Raw genomic sequence first — 19,295 nt, 5'->3', positions numbered from 1 at the left:
ACCAAACTCCTAAAACCACAGGAATCAGGTGAGTAAAATAAAACATGTATCCTCAAACCTTTAGTCAGCTGCCACGTAATTCTGACAGCATCCATAAGACTTCAACATTAGAGATTTCTTTGTGGAGACAGTCATAATCACCTCAGCTTTCAGAGCGCTGTGTTGTGCCTGTCTCATTCTAGTGGGAAACAGCAGAAAGCTCTTGCAAAAGTCAGTTCTAGATGGAAGTCCCAAATGCACTGTAAAGTCTCTACCAGATCAGGGCCCAGAGAAACTGAGTCAAGCAGTCATATCTTCATTTAAAGCACAATGAAAAGATGACATTGATAGTCTATCATCCCTATACAGAGATACAGCTCTCACTCAGGATACAGACATTAATGTTCAGTTTACTTTCCTGCGTGGGGTAATCCAAAACCACCTCACTCTTTTCCTAGGAAATATTCTGCTCAGTGGTAATGACAAATTTTAACTCAAGCATCAGAAAAGAACCTGGAAAATAGCTCACAGCTTGACAATTACTGGCAATCAGAGGGAAAGAGGTAGTCTCCAGGATTTCCTCAAAGGAAAATTCAAAATACAGGTAAAAAAATTCACAAGTCTGAACAGGACTTAAAAAGCAGAGTTTCTGTGCAGCACTTCTTAGAGTAGAAACTAGACAGAAAAACTGGTCTGTATGAGTGAAGGAAGGCGCTTCACTTAATTTTGGTTATTAGTTTTATTTATGCTGTGTGAGGATAGCGGGGAAAAAAAGTCAACTGTGACCTCAAGCTCCTGGGCACTTGTGAAGCTTGGAAAGTTTAGTTCAGGTCAAGATACTTCAAGAATCCAAAGACAGGGTGCTGATTTACCATTAAAATAACCTTTAAAAAAGGAGAATACAGTTTAATCTGACTTCAAACTGTATGTTCTGTTTGCTATTGGAATACTCTGTATTATGCAAGAGTACATTAACTAGCGTGCCGTTAGAGGCCAAGACAAAGGAAATCAAAATATAACTCAGATCTTTCAATCTGCTGCTAGTGTTGCACAGAGCTGAGGAAAACTGCTTTGGTCCTATCCTTAAGCATCATCTTATTGTTTGTACCTGAGTATACCCGCTAACCAAATTTATTTTTGCAAACTTCCTTCTAGTTTTGCTTCCAAAAAAACCCAGAAAACATGTTTTATTCTTTTCAGTTTCTACACTTTCTGTACTTATACTTTTTATTCTTCTCCATTACTTATTTGCAAACTATGGTTTAAATATGCTTTCACAACAATTACAATGTAGGAAATTATTTCTTTTCCTAATACCCACTGCAATATCAAAAGTGAACAATCTAGCCAAGAATAAATACTGCCAGATCAACATTAAGGAACACCAGGAAAGAAACAGGTGCACAGGATAAATACAGAAGTGGATAAAGGGGGAAAAATTCACTAACCTGAGCAGTCAAACTGCAGCAGATGTTGAGATCTGAAGGGAGATAAATGCAAAGATTAGAAAAGCAAGTAAAGCATGAGGAGCCACTGAAGAATGGGATTGTCAAAGATATCTGCTTAATAACAACATTGGACCTTTACAAAACCAGTGCTTCATTAGTCTTCTGTTGGAGACAAATATGGTAGATTAAAGGGATAAGAAAGCTAATAGTGCTAAAATTGTCAGCTACATCTATAGTTTTAATTTTTTTAGATTATCTACAGTATAAAGAACTACCTGTTCGACACAGTTATCTGTTAGCACTGAACGTAATTTAAGATACTATCCTACCATTAAAAAACAGACTGACAGCAGATTCTGAGAAATCAAAGATGTAGTAGACTTCAGACAAACGACCGATATAGGAGATCTGAAGAAATGAATGGGTTTCTTGAACAGCAGCCAATAAAAGCAAGCAAATGTAGTAACAGAGGATGATTTTTCACAGTTCGTGTAAAAAAATCCAGACATACCAATTAGTTATTAAACACTGTTTTACACAACACTTCAAAAGTAGCAAGTTTATGACGTTACACAAGTGGTTCACAAAACAAAGACAGTTCTTACCTTACAAGAACTGAATTTCTTCAGGATGTCCCATATGTCAGCACTTTACCGAGGATATGCATGTTTCATATGTTTAAGTCGAGATTTTTGGTTACTAGAGTTCATAGAGTGTACATCACAGTTTCCATCACGCTTTGCATTCAGACACAAAGTACAGCATTTTTGTCTGTGCTTCTATTTCTCTCTGCTGTGGAATCCAAGGGCATAGAACTTAAAGGAAGGAGCGAGGTGCAAGACTAGGACTGTGCACACAGAATGCACAACCTGAAGAGCTTCACCTATTGCAAGGTATGTAACTGCTTCCTACTACAGCTCCTTGAGCAGATGTGTGTCCTACTGCAGAAAGCACAAAGCAACAACACTGTCTATGTGCAGATGACCACTCTTGCAAGGACAGCAACTTAAACGCTGGTTTCTCAAACAAGGACTCTAGAGATGACACACCTGACAATGTTTACGGAACAGTAGGGGAGGCTTGAAGAGTTACAAAAATATTTGTAAGCAATATTTTTGGATGATGACTAGGGTCTTGTTGCACAGAACATCCACTACCACAATGAGATTCATCCTGACTATCCTATGGCTTGTCCTGATACAGCAGCTCAGATCTGCTTAGAGAACCTAGGGTGATTTCCATACCCTTCATATTTTCCAGTGTAACAACTCTAATTGACCTACATTTACTCGGCACTGGTGAGACTGCTCCTTGAATACTGTGTTCAGTTCTGGGCTCCTCACCACAAGAAGGATGTTGAGGCTCTGGAGCGAGTCCAGAGAAGAGCAACGAAGCTGGTGAAGGGGCTGGAGAACAGGCCTTATGAGGAGCGGCTGAGAGAGCTGGGGTTGTTTAGCCTGGAGAAGAGGAGGCTGAGGGGAGACCTCATTGCTCTCTATAACTACCTGAAAGGAGGTTGTGGAGAGGAGGGTGCTGGCCTCTTCTCCCAAGTGACAGGGGACAGGACAAGAGGGAATGGCCTCAAGCTCCGCCAGGGGAGGTTTAGGCTGGACATTAGGAAAAAATTTTTCACAGAAAGGGTCATTGGGCACTGGAACAGGCTGCCCAGAGAGGTGGTTGAATCACCTTCCCTGGAGGTGTTTAAGGCACGGGTTGGACGAGGTGCTAAGGGGCATGGTTTAGTGTTTGATAGGAATGGTTGGACTCGATGATCCGGTGGGTCTCTTCCAACCTGGTTATTCTATGATTCTAAAGCTTTTGCTTGGGAAGGATAGAGTTTACAAGTGGGAAATGGCTATTTTTCTGAATGAGTAGAACAGAAAGATTGGTTTGTCCTGAATAAATAAGGCATTTTGGAAAGTGAGCACATGGAAGTGAATACCGTTTTAAAAGCACATAGCAAGAATTTCAGATAAATTCCTAAAACTGGCTACAGAGGATCTCTTGAGAGCTTGGCTCTTCATTCCTCTAAGCCGGTTGCACAGGAAGACAGCTTTTATTGGCACAGGTTCTAGGGGGCAAAGGTTCAAACACTGAATTTGCAGAGTAGAATCTGATCTCTTATTAGAAAAAACAATACACTGATACAGAGAGAGAAATGGCAAGAGACAAGTCAAAATAGCTGGCTGGTAAAGAACAGAGCTGAAGGACAAATCATCCTGGTTCAATTTAAGAAGGTGGACCAAAGTGATAAATCATTTGTAGAACAGTTAAATCATATGAAGGCAAGAATCCTGCACCAGAGTGGAATGGGGTCGGGAGGGGATATCAAAATCCTGCAACAAAACCCCAGATTATCTATATTCTATATCAGCAAGTCCTTCTGTTCTTTTTCTTGCTTCTAAAGTGAAAAAAAGAAAGACTTCTCTTGGATAAAGTACAGAAACAAAGTGTATGTTCCAACTAAAGATAAAAGTACAGACCAGCAGACAAAAACATATTTTGTCCAAGGACAGACAACGTGGGCACAGCACCAGAGCCAGCAACTCCCAACTAGCAAACAGAAGATCAGGATATAGAGTAAGCCACACAGACAAACTAATATTAATCTGAGCTGTCTGACTTCGTGATGCTGTCTAGAAGATTAGTTTGTTTGTACGCATTAAAACGTTATGACTAACAAGTACTTTACAGAATTCCAGCCATCTCCATGCTCCTCCCAGAAACAAAAATGCATGTCTTAGGATGATGAAGATTGTGAATGCAGTTTAGCTTCCATCTGAGAAGCAGACTGTCTAAATGATTTAGCCTTTAAGTGCCCATCATCTGTTCTGATGACATATATCTGAAATACATTGCTTCAGAGCTTTTCCTTATATACCAGGACCATAAGCTTCCTCTGTGACAACAGAAAATACAGTTGCAGTATCTCCCATAGCTGTCTTTAGGCCCAAAGATTGTCTAGAGAACAGATTTGTGAGTACGGAAAGACAGTCTGCATTGAGGACACTATCACTAAAACCAGTAAGCTTTCTCCACTGAACTAGTTGCTCTGGATATCAAAAGGAGGTCCCCTGCCTTTCAAGAAGGCAGGAGCATGCATACACATGCATACACACACACACGCATCTGCAGAACATGCCAACCTTCAGCAGCCCATGTGTGATCACAGACATAGCCTGGAATGTAGCACAATACACATTTTCACTGTTATGTTTTGATCTGCAAGCCTGAACAGACTCTAGAACCTACCACAAAACAAGTTCGCCCTTTCAAATGTGGAAATCAGAGGCCACCACTTCATTATGCCAAGGGAAAAGGGTTTGACAGCCAAGGGTTTAAAACTCCCATTGAGCTCTTTGATTTGGTCTCTAAATATTTTGCCAGTAAACATTTTCTGTAGAGAAGATATGTCAGGGTTACCCAGCTACCTCAAATATCTGGGTTCAAATCCTCAAAGCTATCAATAATTCAAATGACAAGGTCCCTGGTATTGTTAATGTTTTTGACCTAACACAAGCTAATGAACTTCACACATGTGGTAATATAATAAAATGTTTAATTCTGAAAGTTAAGACATAATAACTACTCTCTCAATTACATTTAACTTCAGTTTGCAGATGAACAGGCTTCCAAAAGCTATTCTTTTTTGGAGATGAATGCGAGTAATTTCCTATTTCCTAGGATCTTCTTATTTTAGAAGATAACATTGGAAGGACAGCTGAAAGACTATGGAAGGTAATGAACAGAAAATTAAAAGAACTGGAAGAACTATCCAGATGAAAGAGCCCAAGATGACTAGGTATGCTGGGTAATGCTGACTCAAACGCTCAAAATGGGCTAAGGGGCCTCCAAAGGATAACACTGCAAGGCACTCAATCTGACACTATGTTTGTGGACTGAGCAGAGCAGGGAATTACAGGCCTGACAAGAATGTTTGTCATCACTGCCACTTCTTCCCAGCCATTCCTAAGGTCTATAAAAAGAGAAGACAGCTAAACTTACTGCCTTCATGCAACATGTAATACCACAGGAAGCAAGGAATCTCCCTGAATTCTTCCACTGTGTATCCCTCATTTTCATAGAGCAAAGCACAGCACCCTCAGAGGGCATAAGCACTTCTACGTATTTTTATTTTGGAGTGAAAAATAGGTACACTGTATCCACTGCTGGCAGCCAGGCTTATTTAGAGCCTAAACCTTCACACTCCATAGTGACGAAGTTTCTCCAAGAATCTGAACAGGGATTTCACCAACAGAGCCTGCAAATCTCATTTTCAAGCAAGATGCCAGTAAAGCCTAAGAGTATGTAACTAACAATGTTTCTGGGGCTGCTATATCTTATTGGAGTACCTTTAGCTGGCAAGGTGGTTGGAAGCCTCTTTTCATTGTGAAATGCACTTTGTTTTCCAATACAGTTGATGAGAATCTTACAGCAGAGTCCAAAGTGAAGCTTTGTTTTTAAGTGGCAGTTTCTAGAATCTGCGGCATTATCTACTTATTTTTGCAAGCATTAAGGCTGCAGTCTCACTTCCCCATTCCTTAGAGGTCCAACTGAATCTATTCCTGATAAATGCTGATTCAGAAAGCAGTGAGAGACTGAATCTTCACTATCTGCCTAGTGAGGAGAACAAATCCAGCAGCTAAATCTGTCTCCGAAGACAGATTCTCCCAAGGAAGTTGTTGGTGGCCAGGCACACATTTTTTCATATCTTAAACATGAAGCACACAGACACAGAACACATGCACTCCACACAGCTACTGCTAACCAAAAATCTCTACATATTCAAGTATGTATCCATGATGGAATATGAATGTGGATAAGCATCAAATGTCATATTTACACAGTAAATTAAGAAATAGGCAGCAACACTTATGAGTACAGTCAGTGTTACAATAACTTTCATATTGCTTATCAGTTAATAGGTAGCTATGTATACTAGCTTAAAACCATATTTAAGCAATAAGCCTAATTTTTTAGTAGTCTGGCTATTCTTTAGGAGTATGTATTTTCATTATTAAAAAAAGATTTAGACTTAGAAAGGTAAACTTTATGAATACATATATTTTTATTGCATTGTCTACCATTCAGTTGTTGGTTGGGTTTTTTTTAGTAAAACACAGTAACTATTTGCACTATTTTGTTCAACTATTCAGTTGTTCACTTCTGGTTTTTGTCCTGCAAAGTGTCAAACACTATAAATAAGACAGGACCTAGCATTAGCAAGAGGCATTTAATAAGCATAACTGTAAAACCAAACCATGTCTTTATTTGAAACTGAGTTATAGAAGATACTATTAATACCCCAAGACAAATTACTACAGGACTAAAGCAATGTACAGAAAGAGTTTAAATGATAGTCCTACTAGTATTCCTCATAGTGGCTGAACATTGCTACATCAGCCCACAGGACTGGGCCATGTTTTTTGTAAATGGCATAACTGATACAGTCCTAAACTCATACTTGGTAATGACCTTAGACACTGCTTAGAAAAGACCGAGCATTGACAAGATCTATTTTAAGCAGTTACTTCTTCTCACCTTGCTAAATAAAACAAAAACCAACAGCATATCTTTTAAACTACCTGTGACCTTATACCACATTTTAACATAATCGATGTAACAAGCTCATAAGAATTAAGGACTTATGATCTTGATTAAGTGCATTTTTTAAAGAGTAAGAGAAAGCACTAACTGCTTAACATTAGGCTGTGATTCCTGAAAAAACAGAAGTACTGGGTATTAGCAGAATAAGCACAGGACAAGAAGTGACACACAAACTAGGCACACATTCTTTCAAATATATCCTTGTGAGATAGTCTGTTAAGGTTTAAAATGTGAAGCCACAAAAAGAATCTGTCAGTTTAACAAAGAACAGTCTTTCCAAGTTATTTTTAAGAAGGACTAACTAGTTTATTTGGCTATTTGCCCATTTTAGAGAGTCATTAAAAAAAAAAAGAAACAAAAAAAAAAAACCCAAAACACACTCTCCAACACTGCAATTTAGACTGGATTTAAAATTTACAGGAATAACCATTTGATTTAGTCAACCTATGAACCATCGCTTCTTCAATCTGAATTAATACTAAAAGTACAGTAAATTAAGTTAAAGCCTATTTACAGAATTTCTCCAAACCCAGTTGCCCAAATCACATGGAATGGAATACCTACTGCTTCAAACCACCTAAACCGGGATAAGAAAAGCTCTCCCTTTTTGGTTCTCCCCCGCAAGAGCCAAAGGAAATATGATTGCTGTTTCACATGCCACTGGTATCTACCAGACAGAGACTAGCAGTCTCCTTGATATGAATCTTATCTGGCATGGAATATAATTAATTTGTTGATTTGTTTTAGTTGGAGGCCAGTTCATTAGCTAGTCATTTTCTCTGGTTTTAACAGCTTTAACTCTGTCTAGCAAATATGGTGCAGATGGTTACATTTGTGAAGTTCTGGCTAATTCTGTTATTCCAAAGCATGAAGTGACCTTTTATTTTTTTCTTAGGAGAACTTTCACAACATTCATCCTCCTTTCCAGTATGCTTCAGAAAACAGAGACAAACAGAAATCACGGCTGGCCTCAGAAGGCCCTGTCTGGGACCTCAGGGGCTCCTCTGCTGTGCCAAGCCAGCAGAGCAGCTGATGTGCAGTGACTAGAGCACACCAAGTCGACAACATCCAGTTCCCATGGACCCAAGTGGTGACACACAATGATCCTAACTAGCAGGGCCTGTGGCACTTTGTGTTTCATCACATGGTCAAGTGCACCCAACACTGGCAGAAACTGCCTTTCCATACAGGAAAAATGGGACTTCATAAGTACAGGAACCAGGCCTGAGGGCCAAGGGAAAACTTGTGGGCATGAGAACCCATGTACAAGAAGTTCTTAAGGCACTTGCAACCAGCATCCCATTCTACCAGTTGCTGTCATTTGTCCAAGTATCACATCCCTTTTCCAGTCTTGCTACAGTTTTAAAAATGCAGTAATCAAACTATAGTAACTTTCCTTTTCAAAAGCTGAGGAAAGTAATCTCAAATTTGGTAAGTCTACAAACAAACCAAAAAAAATTGCTTATAGCCTTTGACTTATCTGGAATTACGTACTTTCATGTACTTCTGGCAGCACACAAAAATGTACGTTTGATCAAAAGCAGACAAAACTAGGTTAAAAAAAAGTCCAGAGCTATCTACTGCAATTGAAATATCTGTGTTGGACAGCAGAATCAGTGCTGTTCCGTCATAAACACTGATCTATTAGCTTCCTCAAATCCACAGGGACTTTCTAAGGTTTTAAATAGTCCCCCCAGCATACAGCATTGCCCACCAGCAATTAATGCTATGGCTCTTCACTTATGTTCTCATAAAAATGAATACCTCTTTCAATTTAAAAGTTTTTCCTTTGTTTTTGAAGTTATTAAATTTGAATTAGATTGATGTGCTTGCTTAGTTCCAAAAGCAGACCTAAATTCTCAAATGAGCTTAGGTTTACGTAGAGTAATTACAGAAATGGTGGGTTCACCTTCATTCATAAAGCCCTAAGCAGCAAGTATATTTAGTCCTACTACTGCATCCTCCAACCCAGCAATTCAAACTCATGTTCTGTCACAAAGATTACTGCTGTTGAGGATACATCCATCCTCAGTAATCACATAGAAAATAATTTAAAGATCTTAAATATATGACATGCAGGTATTAAAATCTTAATCCTGATGACATATCCAGGATTGAAGGTTAGAAAAAATCCTATATGTTCTGGAAGTGGAAATACTGCTGGTTATGAAATTCAAGTTTTAATTTTCTATTTCAGCATCAGTAAAGCTAGGGATTATTTTATTAAACTATTTGTATGCTTCTGAAAGATTAGTGAGCATTTACATAGTACTTAATGGACCACATATATAAGCAAGCAGAAATCTGACATCGATGGTGCCTAAGTAGTTTATCAGTCTAAATAACGAAACGAAGTTTTATTCCAGTTCATACTGTTTCTTACCATCCCTACCATACTCACTGATCAGAGTTTGGTTTAGTCATTTTGTATTTCAGACTGTGGGAGTCCTGGGAACATAGCAAGTTAAGTAGTACTCCACTCCTCCATGGATTCCTGGTGTATATTGAAAGGTACCCAAATTAAATTTTGGACAGAAAACTGAATCAAAATAATTAGATGCTTTTTGAAAGAGTAAAGGAAAAAAAAAACCCTCAAGCTATTTTCCATTTAATATCTGCAAAATATCTGCAAAGCCCAGAATGAAAGCTAAGCCTCTTGTGTAGAATGGTTTTATTTAAAAGTAGTGGGAGCTTACTATACATTTTGTAAAAAGATTTTCTTCTGTGGTTTACAGGAGGACCAAGGAATTGTAGAGCAAAATTGATTATGTAGAGACAAGTAAATTAAATCAAGAACTTGTGAGTTTCAGAAGGGGTTTTGATAATAGAATTTATGAGTAAGGAGTTTCTAAGAACTGGTGAAGCTTCCCCTCAGAGAAGTGGCAGACAAAGCAAATTGACTACCATTGAGGATTTTATGTTATAGTTGAGCTTCACGATTGCACTGAATCTCTCGGGGGGCGGGGGAGGGAAGGCTACTAGAATTTGAATCTCTTACCATAATTTCAAGGTAATCTTTAAAATATTAGATTCTAACTACACATTGGAATAGTTTTATAGTGTTATCAAACATGTTATTAGAAACAGTCTTGATCAAGTTGTTTTCATGTACTGGAATTGTATTTCTCAATCAGAATTTTTGCCGACCTGATATGGGGTAAAAGATCAAGTGGAGTGAAAGCATTTTATAAAAAGAAAAAAATATAGAATAAAAAATAGATACAAAAAAAGTTGACCAGCAGCTTTAGTCCAGTCTAGAAGCAAGAAGCATTCACTCAAACATATCAGCAAAAGATTACAAGCTTTTTGTTAAATAAATGTATTTTAAAGGTTCTGTGTAACTGCATGCATAGCCTTGTTCTTCAGTTCTCTGCAAGCGTTAACAAACACGTACGATCTGCCCAATATGTTGCTCCACAACACTTATTTCAAAACAGCTCTACAAAACTTATGTGGAAATAGCATGAGATGTCACAATAGCCTACTCATGTGATTGTATAGTCCTTTGAAAAAGTCTGAGTGGTATAGAGTAAGATCTACATGATTTTGGACTCGATGATCCGGTGGGTCTCTTCCAACCTGGTTATTCTGTGATTCTGTGATTTAAAACCTAAGCAACAAGAACTAGTTGTGATAAGTCAGTTTACAGCTGCTCAAATACAAGCCAGAACTCATCCTAAGGTAATATTTCAAATAAATATCTTGATGCAGAGTCGGTAATCTAAGCAATGTATTACCAGAAAGCAGTGACGCTACTAGTTATATTGCATACACTCTGAACCCCCATGGGTTTAAGACATTTATCATCAAGAATCTTACTGTTCCATCATGGATGAGTAGTAAATATTGACACAATCTTTCTATTTCCATAGTGGGTAGTAGTTCTAATCCATGCTCTTTATCAGATCCTCTTGAATACAAGGATGTGTAATGCCAAATATTACATCCCATTGCAGGCTGTGGGCTCTTTTTTACTCCCTTTCCCTTTTAAGCCTTTTGGTAGGCACCACTTCACTTTAGACAGCACCATCAAGAAGCCATTAAAAAAAAATTCACTGTTTAAGCAGTGCAGTGACTGGCAGTCAGATACATTGTGTAATGCATCTACCCCAGCTGCAATAAAATTTCTTAAATTAACAGGGTACTACAGAAAATAATCTGCTAGGGAAACAAATTAACTTCAGTACACATATAAGAAATGACAGCTTCCCCATCACCAGAAACTAAAGCTCTATCAGTAACTGTAGAGAGCAATAAAAAACAGCTGAACTGGCAGCTAGAAGCACCAGATAACAGGATCAGTCAGATCAGTGCCACAGCACTAAACTACAGAGCTGAAGTTTGAGAGAAAGAAAAATCCCTCCATTTTGCCTTTAATGAACCTGGAAAACAGTCAATAAAATACACATTTTAAATACAACTCAGTTTAAAAGAGCAGAAATTATAAGTTTTATCTGTTTTGAACTCCTTCCATTATTCCTCTGAAATGAAAAAATATCATTGGCAATGTGTGCAGCTGAGTACCAAAATGAAGAACGTCTGTTTCTGTAGCTCAGATTGAGAACAAGGAACTAAAACTTTTAGCTGGCTAAACTAGCAGTTCTTATTAGAGCCCTGGAATCTTTTAATCACAGACAGCATCAAAATTAATTTGTGTTTTTCCCCAACATAATTTGCGCTTTAGTTACTTCTTCCTATCACCAACTCTTTCCTTAGTCCATAACACAAAGAGAAATAGTTATAGTTTTAACACATCACAAATAGGAAGAAATGTGCACTTACCAAGTGTACATAAGGCACAAAGTATCCAAAAAGTGCAGCTGGGACCCCAAAAGCCCAGATTCGGTAACTGAGAACTTTAAAAACGGAGAAATTGCAAATCTTTTTCCCAGGGGGAAGTTTGAACTTTCCTTTGTTTCCATCCTCCTTGTCTTTGGCATTGGAAACAAGGGGTTTGTACGTAAAGCCAGCCAGGAACAGAATAAACATAAGGATGCACAGGACTCGCAAGGTGTTGTATAGGCCAACAGAATCAATCAGAACTCTCAAGACGAAGGGCAGTGACACAGTGAACAAGCTGCTGCCGGCAGTGACGATGCCATTCACCAGTCCAAGGCGTTTCTTGAAATAGTGCCCGAGAATGACCAGGGATGGTTGATATGCAAATGAGCAGCCACAGGCAAATAAGATTCCATAGGTGAAATATAGAGGTTCAATAGTGCTATATCAAAAAAAGAAAAAATAATATTAGTGTTTTGTATAGCACTATGCCCACATTTACCTACCCTATGCAAGACAGTTTTTCACTGAATTGACATATTTACAGGAGTTAAGAGTTTATAGGGACTTATAATTGAAATATACTGCACTAGCTTAATTCAGAAATTATTCTATTTCCTCCCACTGAAGATTTCAAAGAATTCACTCATCAGGTAAGAAAGCAAAAATGTATTTCAGTATAATTACACCAAATAGTCTGACTAAAAGAAAGTTAAAAATCAATTTCAGGCTGAATTAGCCAAATAAGTTCAACAATTGCTGGGGGATTGGGGTTTAATTTTCCAACAAAAATCATATTATTTTGATTCACACATTTCTTTGCTTTACTAGCAGTTCAAACTAATACTGAACACTTCTCATGAACCCAGAAAAATCAAGTATTTACACAATTGCAAAATTAGTAAACATTATTAATAAACGAAAAAAATTAAAATACTGACAAGTTTTGGCAATATAATACATGCTAGCAAAGTATAGACCTTTTTTAGACAAATGATCCCATTTTTTATTAAATATCCTAAATCCAGTGTTTTGATCCAGATACTGGATAAGCTAAGACAAACAGGAAAACCTCATTCATAAAGAAAGAAACATTTCAGCTCATATTAAGGAAGATCATGACAAGGCTCTCCACCTTTACCATCTACTGTACAACTGAAACAAAACAGAACCACTGCATTAGATCAGAGGCAGACATGTGACGTTAGAAGGTACTTGTGCAAGAAATATTTAACAGCATGAAGTAACAGTATTAGTATGCTCAAACTAGTATCATAGTATTAAGGAGGCAACATGTGAGAAAAGTTTTTATACAAGATTTGAGGTGGTATTTTCATGACTTTTTTAACACTATGTTTTCACCTAAGCATGAGCTCTTCTTTATCAGCTAACATCTGCATTTAAAGCAGTTACACAAAAATATTTAAACTGTTAGGCAATATATTAGCTTTTTCTTCTAAGGAGTATGAAAGCTTAATGTAGTGCTTTTCATCATAGGCTCTTACCCGCCAATATCCCTCTGTAACAAACTACACTCTGCAAGCTTCTCACACAATTACAGAAATTCTTGGAGAACAGTATTTGGGTATCAAAGCTCTGACACCAGGAACTCTGATTTTCTGAATGACTGAAAAAGACAATTTGTGTAACATAATACTGTTGCTTTCTACATTAGACTATCAATTTCAAGCCGATCATACACAAAGTAAGCTAGCAGAAACAACATAAGGGAGAGACTGATTACCTTTATCAATAGTAAATATCCAAGAAAAATAAAAACAGAGTTACAAAATGAGAAGGAAAGTAATACAGTAAGGACAGAACTGCTTCCATCTATAGATTTATTCAAAATGTTTGCAGCATGACATAGTACAATATTTTCCTGCATTATAAATAATCTTACAGCCCAGCTTCCTAAGAGATAAAATTTATATTAAGAAATCAGTATGCAACAAAAGCAGGAAACCATATTTACATTTATCTACTGTACAAGATTTTCATGCTGAATGCTGACTTCTGTATCCTGACTATACACCCTCAATTAACTGATAACATCATAGGCATAAATAATTTTGGTGTAACTAACATAAGAAAACACCAAGAACGCACATTAGCATGGCAGATACTCTAACAAGAATTTACCTCTCCTCTCAAAGTGCTCCTTAAATTCTAAAACAAAATTCAAATAAGCAAAAATATTTTTAAAGCCTTCACAAAATAACTTCCTTTTGCATGCCTCTTCTGTGCCATTGGATATCAGGGAAACAAAAATGATAGCATTTTGTTCAAAGGAAGAAAGGCCAGTAGTCTTCCCTCGAGGCTCATTTTTCACCTCTTGTTCTTGAAAGATGATCAGCCTTATTGGACGCCTTTGCCCTTCAGGACCATCTCCCAAAGGACTCTGTCAGCCAGTCTCCTAACCAGACCAAAGTCTGCTCTCTGGAAATTCAATGTGACAGTTCTGGTGCCTCCCCTCTTCATTTCTCCAAGAATCAAGAACTCTAACATTTTGTGATCTCGGTGCCCAAGACTACCTTTTACCATCACATCACCCACAAGTACTTATCTGTTCTCAAATAACAGGTCCAGTAGGGCCCCTTCCCCAGATGGCTCACCTCACTGGGCGTGTCAGGAAGTTACCCACCACACACTCCAGGAACCTCCTGTTCACTCTCTGCTGTTTATTTCCAGCAAACATCTGGTAAATTGAAATCTGCCACAAGGACAAGGGCTAGCAATTGAGACTTCTCAAACCTACTTACAGAATATTTTATCTGCTTCTTCAGCCTGTTTGTGTGGTATATAACAGACTCCCATCACAATACCTGCCTTGCTGGCCTTCCCCTTGAGTCTTACCCATAAACACTCAACCCTATCATCAGCATCATTAAGTTCTAGACAATCAAAACTGTCTCTAAAAGAGGGGCTATCCCACCACCTCTCCTTCCTTGCCTATTGCTTCTGAAGAGTTTATAGCCATTCATTGCAGCACTGTGCTGCAGGAGTCATCCCACTGTCTTTCTGTGATGGCAACTGTATCAGTTTTCCCTGCTGCACAATGACTTCCATCTCCTCCTGTTAGTTGCCCATGCTGTGTGCATTGGTGTTGATGCACTTCAGCTGGGCTATAAATCCCACCACCTTTTTGAGGGGAGAAGCCCTAATTCCTGTGTGACCACTTCCATGGTTTCTAATATATCAATAACTCTTGTGCCTTTGCTGCTCCATGGATCTCCATTCCTTAACTCCACTGAGCTGGGAGATGGAAGGACGTTGCTAGCACACCATTCCTCAAACGCTGGCGTGCTGCCCTCAGTCTTATGTCTACTAGCAAGCCTGGTTTTCTCCCTTTCAAATCTAGTTTAAAGCTCTTCCAATGAGCCCTGCTAACTTATGTGGCAAAGATCCTTCTCTGCCTTTGAGGAAAGGTGTACCCTGTCTGTCACCAGCAGACATGGTGTCACATAGATCAACTCATGATCAAAAAACCCCATGTTCTGCTGGTGACACCAGGCTCAGAGCCAAGTACTGATCTTCTGGCTTTTCTTTTTCCTTCGAGAACGCTACTTGTGCTCCTGATCCCTTAACCAGTCATCACAAGGACCTGAAGTCTCTCCTCCTAGGATTTATTCTGGAGAAGTTAGAGAAATGTACAAAGTAAAGTGCAACATGGAGAAAAAACCTCAACTACCTGTTCAGGCTTTTTTCAGTAGTACAAGAAAGAAACAACATCTTCCTAGTAAAGCAAATAAGCCCTAAGCATGCATCATTATACCAAGATTTCCTTTATCCCGGTGCTTGGCAATTGGACTGGTAATAATAGAACATCCAGTTTGACTTAAACAGGAACACGTTCCTGGAAGTCCTACTGCACATTTATCAACATTTAAACAATGATTTAAAACAAATGGGGGGGGAGGGGAGACAGAACACAGCATACATTAAGAAAACATACAAGATTATCCCTGACAATACTGTAGATCTTACAGCATTAGAGCATTGGTCTTGCTGTCAATAAATTTATGCACAGTGGGTTCCGCAATCAGGTTATACTATGTTTTTTTAATTATTTTTGAAGTTTTAAGTACCACTTGAGTTCCCACAAGTCATAGCTTGAAAGACAAAGAAGAAAACTAATAAAACAAGGTTTCTACTCTAACTGATAATGTAAAGTAGCACTGCTTACTCCTTCATATTCTGCTGATAGGACCATGCAAAATGGATAAAGTCATTTGAACGTAAAGAAAATACTTTACCTTACAAAAGAACTTGAAAGGAGTCCAATAAACGCTACAGCAGCTCCAATAACAGCTACTTTTCGACAACCAAACAGGTCTGTGAATACGCTGACTATTGGAGAACAGAAGAAGACCATTCCCATGGAAAGAGAGTTCACCCATGCTGCAGAAAAGAAGACAGCACTTAAGAAAACCAAATGATTTCATCTTTCACCTAGTATTTGTTTTAATTCAGCAACATAAAATCACATATAGAAGTGAAACAATTGGGTGGCTATTTTAAAAATAAATATATTCTAAAATATCTAACACAGTAAAAATTAAAAGCCTGACCATTTTACATAATCAACTGATTTAGACTTTTATCAGTTCAAGGAATGCAAATATATCCCTCCAGTGAGTAATCTACTATTCAAACTGATGACTAGGCCATTAAGATACCGTTGAGCTCCATATTCCCTTTTGACATTAATGAGCAGACATCACTTGCTTCAATTCTAGACTTTAATGACTTTAAACACATGCATTTGCTAAAAAAGAAAAATTAACTTCATTACATAGATCTAGATGTTACTGAATATTAATGAGTAAACTAATACCTAAGAGTTTTTATATTGTAATACCTGTTAGGAATATGATTTTACTTTAAAACTAAAAGAACTTGAACTTGTACAATCATTTCCATATATGATGAGAAAATGTCACTACATCTGATAGTGCTCTGGCTTTATAAACATCATTAAAACTGTTCTTTGTTTATAAATGAGCCTTTAGATCACCAAGATTCAGTTCAGGTGAGTACACTGAAGTTTTAGCCAAAAGTATGGTTTTTATTCCCAAGTGTACAAAAATATCTTCAAATAACTCAGAAGAGAATTCAATTCATTTAAAGTTAGAAGTCAGCTTTCAGCTTCACTTAATGTATGTGCCCAGAACTACATAATTTACCTGCTATCATCTAATTGTTCTTCCAGTTACTGATGCCATGCCCAATGGTTCTCCCAGGGCATAAAGGTAAACCAAACTGTTGTGACACAATAGTTAAAACAAATATCCAGGTGGGTAAAAGCCCCCATCCTTCTGGGGGGAAAAATGGCCAGAAGTAGTAGTGGAAAAAGCTGTTAATGCAAAATGCATTGCAAAAGATATTAACTCTTTCAACCTAGAATGGGTTTAAAACCTTGCAACTGGAACTTGTTTAGAATATCTTTCCTGAAGATATAGTTAGATTAAATAATTATGATTCAGTGATAAAGGCAATTGAAATTATGGGGAGCAATGAAAGGAAGGGAAGACACTTAATGAAGAACACTTGCAAGTATATCAATACAAAATTATAGATGTAGTGTTAAAGTTCCAGTAAGCTCGACGCAATCAATAAAGACCCCACCATACAAGGCACTAAAGAAAAAGCAAAGCAAGCAAGAAAACAAAAAACCACGTTTCTTCAAAGAATTTACAATGTAAATGAAAGACAAAAGAGAACAGATAGTTAGAGAAAAACAGAAGTGACAGTACAACAAATAGTACATTTATTTTAGGGCAAACAATGATCTCAATGAACCATGACCTAACTGCTTGGTGCAAGGGGGGATATTATTGCTTTTTGAGCCTGGGATAAATATAATGGAGTTTCAAGGCACGGTTTGAAGAAGTGAGGTGCTTTTAAGTGTATTTGCTGCATTTCTGGGGTATTACTAACCCAAATAAAATAGTCCTGCCAGACCTGCACCTCTGCAGCAGAGACATGAGCTGTATGAAGGACTAGGAAGAACACATCCCCCCCATGACACTGACTGGAAGGCAAAGACCTAATTTATGAAAGGTCTGACCCTTCTCTTCCTCTGCACTCAAGGACACTTCAAATGCACCTTGGATATGGCAAGATATGACTTAGAGATCTGTCCCATGTTATGGCTTAGATGACTCCGGTGTTGCAAGATAACACTGTACCAACTACAACATCTAAGTGGGAGTCAGAGGGAGTAAATGCTCTCAACACAGCCTGGGGACCAACCAGTTGCAAAGCTTCTACAAAATCCCAAATTTTTACTTATCTTCCCCAGAGTAAGCTATATACAGACCCTGCAGTTCTGCTATGAAGAGGAATCTGCAAAGGTGGACAGTCCACAGCTTCCCATCACCCTCAACTAAATGTCAGCTCCACCACCATCAACAGTCCTCAGCACCTCTGCATGACTTGCAAGGCAACACTCAGAATCACAGATTACACATAACACCCAGGTACAAGACCAAGAAAAAAAGGCAGCTAAAGCTCGAGAAGTGGGCATTATAAGACTCACTGTCATCAGATTCAGGGTGGTATGAAGGTACTAAGGAATCTCCTGCCAGCCTTCCTGCCTGGGCAGGAGAAAGCACAAAGGCGTCTGTGGCACTAGACAAGCCCACCAGAGGCTGAGTTATGTGAATCCAATCTCGCATAGACAGCTGCATGGATCCCACTCACAGAAATGAGCGGGTAAAGAAAAACTGGGCAACTGAAACATAATAAGTAGCTTGCATAAGCTAAATTACTTCAGAGACACAAATAAGAGTCCAGCAATCCTGATCTCCATTTAACACAGGCCGTGATTCAAGTACTATTCTCCTTAGTGTAATCAAATAGTTTACAGTACTTTTAAATGGCTTATAGAGCTAATAAAATAATTGGTATATAGAAGCCTGAAGTGAAAAAGTTCAGCTCAAATTACATTCAATTAACAACATGCTGACTTTGCCTTTTGATGCTTCCAGGTACTAATGTAAGAAATGTTTGTCTTTTTTTTTTCAACCCTCTCTTCTTGTTACAACATTGAGAGGCAAAGCCTAAGAAAAGAAAGGTTCCCATCGATTTTCAACACAGCAGTTAAGAGGAAGGACAACAGCCTTATCTGAGGCATTTCAGAACAACACTGCAATTAAACTGGAAAGGTAGGAGCCCATGCCCCACCACTGATGTACACTGGAGCCCTTTAATTTACAACTAAGCTAGTATGAGGCTTTGCAGTTCTACAGAAATGTAACTTAAAGATGCTGTCGGCATGTCTTGTATGAACATCTTTTTTAATGAAAATGGTGTTCTTAAATTTTAACTTCACATGTATGCATATTTCAAGAAAATTTACTGTATTCATCCTCTGAGAAATCTAGCACCAAAAACTTAAGATATAAACAGAATAGCATGTTTAAGTCATTAATTTATTTATGGCAAATAATTCTTGCTAGAATATGTTGATTCTATGAA

The 19,295-nt window shown here is 38.1% G+C and overlaps 1 protein-coding gene across 1 annotated transcript in view; it reads right to left on the bottom strand.

Annotated features, from left to right (window-relative positions):
• The window catches only part of SLC16A10 (solute carrier family 16 member 10), a 75,476-nt gene that overhangs the window by 16,736 nt on the left and 39,445 nt on the right, over positions 1-19,295 (bottom strand). The window contains 2 exon segments of the mRNA XM_069850859.1: positions 11,817-12,255; positions 16,070-16,214. Of these exon segments, the coding sequence (XP_069706960.1) occupies positions 11,817-12,255; positions 16,070-16,214 (584 nt within the window).

This window comes from Phaenicophaeus curvirostris, chromosome 2, assembly GCF_032191515.1.
Source record: "Phaenicophaeus curvirostris isolate KB17595 chromosome 2, BPBGC_Pcur_1.0, whole genome shotgun sequence".
Lineage (NCBI taxonomy): Eukaryota > Metazoa > Chordata > Aves > Cuculiformes > Cuculidae > Phaenicophaeus > Phaenicophaeus curvirostris.
Note: the sequence above shows the minus strand (reverse complement) of the source record. Positions and strands in the feature narration are given on the sequence as shown.